Source organism: Eurypyga helias, unplaced genomic scaffold, assembly GCF_000690775.1.
Source record: "Eurypyga helias isolate BGI_N326 unplaced genomic scaffold, ASM69077v1 scaffold20340, whole genome shotgun sequence".
In the NCBI taxonomy this organism is placed as follows: Eukaryota; Metazoa; Chordata; class Aves; order Eurypygiformes; family Eurypygidae; genus Eurypyga; species Eurypyga helias.
The window spans coordinates 1-5,816 of NW_010225296.1; the positions used below are offsets into that span (position 1 = coordinate 1).

Sequence of the window (5,816 nt, forward strand, 5' to 3'; positions counted from 1 at the left end):
GGAGCGCTCGCTGCCTCCTCGGTTCCTCCGCCTCCCTGACCGCGCCCAGCCCCTCGCCGCTCCCGCTCTCCCCCTGTGCCAGGCCGTCCCTGTGTTCCCCGCCAGCCTTCGCTTCTCTCCTGTGTTCCCCGCGAGCCTTCGCTTCTCTCCTCTTCGGGCCTTCCCCCTGCCCTGCCTTGGACCCCGCTCCTCAGCCCGCGTCTCCAGGCATTTCCGCAAGATCTTTAGCGAGCCTGCCGCTCCCTCCGCGGCCGCCTCTCTGGGCCTTCCCCGTGACCCGCACTGTCCCCCTTTCCCTCCCAGCTCTAGGCACTTCCCCATAGCAGCACCGAGCCTCCTGGGCATCCATCTCACCGCCCTGTGTCAGGCTGCTTGGCCCCCATCTCTAGCCCTTGACACTACGCAGAGTGAGGGTATGCTGCTAGAAGCTTGGGGGATTTGCTTTCCTCGTTTTTATCACACTTTTAATTCCCGTGGTTTTGCACTCCACCACACAGTCAGCTCTTTCAGTGGTCCAGGGCCCTGAGCTGAGGGGTGAATGCTGCTATCTCGGCATTGTCTCCAGGAGGGAAGTCAGGTTGCACCGGGTGATACTCTCAATTGCTGTGTTCTTGTTGTAGGTCTGAGGTTGATGGGAAGGAGGTGGAGAACTCTTCGCCCCAGCCCTCACTGAGTACCCAGGATAATGACTAGCCAGAGGGCCTGGGAGAACTTCGGAGATCTCATAACCTCCAGGAGTTTTTTGTGAGAAAAATCAGCCTTCTACCAATTTAAGAAGTGTTTTCGCTTTTGACCAAAACCACAGTTACTGTAACAGTCATTTTTATGCCTCTTGCCTTCTGTTTTAATGAGACTGAAATTTACTACAGATCCTGTTGCTTTTTTCCAGGCAGCTTCTCCAGAAGCAGCAAGAGTCCATCCATATGTCTATGATACCCAAGATAGCACTTGTTTTAACTCTGGTTATTTGTGCTGGTTTTAAAAGCCTTAAGTTCTTTCTCTACTTCAGGACAGAAATGAAAACTGTTAATCCTGTAGGCTCGCCCTCCCTCTGCTCAAGCATGTCATTGTAGTGGTTTAAAACAAATGCATTGCTGCCTCTGCCTTTCTAACGTGCTGGTGTGCTCAGTCCACAGGTTAGTCACCTACATCTTTGTCTACGAAGACCTGACCTCCTTGACCTGTGGTGCCGTTATCATCTGGTACTTTGCTGGCAGCTTTGAGAAGAACGTTGGCACTGTGAAGCACTGCTTCCTCACCGTTGCCTTTGCCATCCTCTCCGCCCTCCTCTACCTCCTACTCGAGACCGTTGTCTCAAGGGTGTCAGAGGTAGAAGATGCCAAAGGATTCACCCCAGTAGCTTTTGCTACGTTGGGCGTGTCCACCACCCGCTCACGGATGAAGAGGACCCTGGTTTTTGGTGTTAGAGTGCCAGTGGTGCTGGTGCCATGGTTTATGCTCTGCATAGCATGGTTTATCCCCCACTCTTCTCTCCTGAGTAACCTGTGTGGACTCCTAGCCGGGGAAGCCTGTATCCTTTCCAAGTGCGAAGCCCTGAACCAGCCAGGGATTGCTGGCTCATGAAGAGGAGGACACCCTGAGGTTCTCGTTGCTGAGATGCACTGGCTTTATGTTGTTTCCTGGGCTCTTGCTCTGCGTTAAACTCTCACCACCTTTGCCAGTCCTCATCACACCCAGTTCTGCATTTGTTTCTCACCTCACGCTTCCACTTCCCCCGTGGCTTTAGCACATGCAGAGAACACGGAGCTGAGAAGGGCAATGGGCTCTGAACATGGCGTGGGGTAGAACAGGGAGAATTCTCCAGGAAAAGTGGTTTGTGGCCAGAGAGGGATTGTGTGTGGCTGTGTTAGAAGTGTTTTGTCTGCAGTCCTTAACATGCTGCTGACTTCAGATGGTCTTGGCTACTGTTTCTGCTTGGATTTTCCAGAGTCCATGAGCTCTAAGCTGGACCGGGTGTTCCCTTTCAGCCTGCTAAAGAGGATACCAGGGCTGAAATATATCCCAGGGCCCTTAGCAGAGAGAAGAACCTTGGAAAGCAGCAAGTAAGTATAGGAGTGTTTATGAAAGATCTTATGATATAGGGGAATTCGGAGGCATTAAATCACCTTTAAAAGCTGTATTGTGCTTGTGTTCATATCCTGGCTGTTAAGGGCAACATACAGGCCCATTGATACTACACGGGTGACATGACTCTGACTAATGCCTTATCATACGTTAACCAAGTCTTTCAGTGCAAGCTAAATTGAGGTGAAAGACCCCGCATTTGCTGCAGGGGCAGTGTGTACATGTGAAGGTATTGCAGCTTGGCTGACACAAGGCTAAGTTGTGCAGTTCTGCCCTAACAGTAGGAGTTCTGATTTGCTCTTGGCTGTATTGCTCCGTGGGGTGTGATCTTCATCTTTCTTTGCCCCACCTTGCTTCCCAGGAATGCTGTGAAGTGAGTTGTGTCCAAATGTGTGTAGGAGCAGAGCACTATAAACTGAAGATGTCACTTACGAAGCTCAGTGTAGACCTTTCAGCGCACTTTTTGAGTGTCAAGGCAAGATTGCTTTACCAAAAAGAAATGCTGGGACCTGTGGCTGACATGCAGGAGTGTTTTTAAGTCTGTGTATATTACAAGCCATGAGAACTTGTATCCTAAAAAGCTTGGAAATCTAGGTCAAAGTTTCCCCTGTTCTAAGATGTCATTTCGGTTTCACAGAGGAAGAATGGTTTTCTATTAAGGGTTAAATTCTATGTATTGTTTAAGCCATCAGCTCACTGCTCCTTGAAGTGGAAGGTTTTCCAAGTGTTTGCATCTGCCCTTGCCCATGGGGAAGCTATAAAAGAAACCCTTGCCTGCAGCAGGAGTGTACCCCGGATCCATTAGGGCACTCAAACGTGTGAGTGCTTGCAGGGAAGGCCGGGCAGATCCAGCAGCATTTGTGTTTTTACGTTCTTCCTTCTGTCTGTGGGAAGAGGGACTGTCTTGCTGCATGCTGAGCCTGTGACTGCATCAAATACTTCTGCTAAAAGCTGTTGTGCACAGCATCTCAGCTCTGTGTCTCAACCTGCTTTCTTTAGGTGAGATGACATAAATAGGCTGTTCTGGCTCAAAGGTATTTACATAAACATTTGACTATCAAGCAGGGTGTGGGAAGGTGTTTCTAGGATGTTTCCATTTCTGCAGCTAAATTTGCATGACTTAGACAAAAGTTCTGTATGTGGTTCTGGGGCTTAATTTTTATTATTTTGATTCTTATTCTCAAGTAACAGCTCTTGATGGTTTGGTTTGGGTTTTTTTTTAATCCAAGTAACAGCTCTTGATGGTTTGGGTTTTGTTTTTTTTTTAATTTTAATAACACTTCAGGCATCAACTCGCTACCAGACAGGAGAAATTTCTAGGAGGTTCAGGCTTTGGCATCATGTTTGTGTCCACAAATAAAACAAAACAAAAACCAAACAAAAACCTGAAATTAACACCACCCCTCACAAAAAAAAAAAGACAATCCAAAAAACCCAGGATGAGCCAGTCACTTATTCTTGCTGGGAATCTGGCAATCATGGTCTTCATGATTCTCAGCTCCCATGTTGTGCGTGGGCTGAGCAGTACTCCTGAAGTCCCAGAGGCTTTGGCTTCTAGGCAGATCGCCTCTCTCTTGGTACATCTCGGCAGGATGACTCATGCCTTCTGTTGGCAAAGGCTTTTTCTAGACCTTGCTTCTGAATGCTTAATTTTATTTGTAACTCTCCACCCTCCCTTTTTGCTCTATATTAGCACCAAAGGCCTTTATGGCTTCTTGATAAATAACACTTGGCAGCTGTGACTTCTCCTGATTAATAACCTAGCAGATGTGTCGTTCAGTGGAAGGCAGGGAGAATCCGTATGGAAATCTTAAAGCACATGGCAGTTTGGCTTGTTTGTTGCCTGCACAAAGAGACTCAGGGCCAAGGACAGTGCTCGTTCAGTGGGTGTGGAATTGGTGTGGGAACAGCTGTCCTGGAAGGCAAATAAACCTTTTTTTGCTCAAGTGCTGATTATTATAAGGGCTGCTGTTGTTGTAGTGAATCTCTGATGGATTGCAGTGACCTTTCTCAGCACTGGTCAGGAGGAAATCTACCCCCAGGGCACTTCCAGCTAATTATGCCAGTTCTGAACCCAGTGTAAGCTTCCTTTTTCTTCCTGCCCAGGATTAACCCTGCACCAGGGGCCTACCCCACCCAAAGCTACTACTGCTCTTCGCCTCCGGCTCTTCCTGCTTTCCAGGTGCAGCACCCCAATGCTCAGAGCCAGGGGTTTCAGCATGCTCTGGGATACGAGTCATCTTGGCACAGCCATGCTGCAGGACACAGCTTCCCTTCTTCTCCCTACCAAGCCAGAAGTGCCTTCGGAGAGTGTTTCGTGCAGGCCCACGCTGGAGCCGCGCCTGGACATAGCTGCCAGCTGGGCCAGTTCCCTCCCCTGCAGCGCGTGTGCCTGACTGATCCACAGACGCCTGCAGGTGTGGGTGCCCTGGCTGGGGTTCAGCAAGCATCAGGGTATCCCGCAGCCACAGCGGCTCCCGTTTCATCTGACTTTTCGAGAATCCAGGTGTACTGATCCTCTGGAAAGCAGCAGCACTGTTGTACTGCGACAGGACCCTTGTGTGATGCTCACACAGCAGTGCTTTGCTGGCATCTTTGCTGTCTCTGCGGTGACTGGAATGGGTCAGTAGCTCCAGTGTAGCCCATTCCCCTGCTCCCTGGCATGGGCTACTTATAATTATATTTCCTTTATAATTTTTTTTTAACTTTCTGACATTGCTGGGGGATGGGGACGGTGTCACCTCTCTGTGCTTCTCATCCTTTTGGAGTATTTCTTCACTGCTGTATTTAGCAGCTGCCTTTTTCCACGCTGCCACTGGAGTTACACTGCATCAGCTTCCCAGCTGAAGCTAGGAATCTAATTGTCAAAAATCTGGACTAATTTGGGGTTTAACTGGGCTGCAGCAATAAGGACATGTCCCATCCACACTCCATCCCTTGGCTTCCTGTCTCGTTTGTGGGTGTGATGTAGCTGGGACCCAAAAGAGCTTGAAATCATGGAAGTTTTAGTTTATAACTTAATATTTGAGTGGAGGAGGACGTATATCTGTTCTACTAGTGATCTCTGTACTAAGAGTGTGCCTTTAAAGGGGCTTGTTAAACCAGGCTGTGGCAAGAGGACAGAATACAGAACACCCTCTTCTGCTCCCCAAAACACAGCTCTAAAATGCTGAAGGTCCTTCACAGCTCATCGACATGTTGCCTTCCTTTTCTGACAGCACTGCACTAGCTCAGCCTGTTGCCAGCGCTTGCCAACAAGGCAACCTCAGGTGCATGCACAGTGGTGGAAGCCCCTTCAAGAAGGCATTTTGGCCATTTGTGGAACGAATGTGTATAAACCCAAGTAGCTGGAAGGGACCTGAGCAGTGAGTTGGCAGAATTAACTGGAATGTAGCGATGCCATTGGGGGTGTTCACACTGTTCAGCCTTAGATGTCTCACCCACTGATATTAGCACCATCTCTCTTCAGAGCTGGTGGAAAGGTGTGTGGGAGGGGAGTTTTCAGCAAGGGATTCGGAGCAGGATGCGGTGTTTGGTGCCTGTGGCAGTTCCATAGGAGTTCGGTCGAGTTGATGGGACTTGAGCTTGATTTCCAGCTGTGTAGCTGCTTCACTGTGCCCTGCCCAGGAGGAGTTTGCTGTTTCTGTAAAGCAGCCCCGTTCTCAACTATTGCCTTTGACTCTTCGCTTGGGGTTTTGATTTGCTCAAGAAAAATCCCCCCAGTGCTACAT

At 49.2% G+C, this 5,816-nt stretch overlaps 1 protein-coding gene across 1 annotated transcript; it reads left to right on the forward strand.

The window, feature by feature from the left end:
* Positions 1 to 620: 620 nt before the first annotated feature.
* On the forward strand, positions 621 to 4,502 carry RHBDD2 (rhomboid domain containing 2; the record flags this gene model as incomplete). Its single annotated transcript, XM_010149064.1, has 4 exons — positions 621 to 673; positions 1,130 to 1,531; positions 1,913 to 2,063; positions 4,192 to 4,502. Coding segments are annotated over 4 exons (917 nt in total), but the record flags the coding sequence as incomplete, so codon positions are not given.
* Positions 4,503 to 5,816: the final 1,314 nt, after the last annotated feature.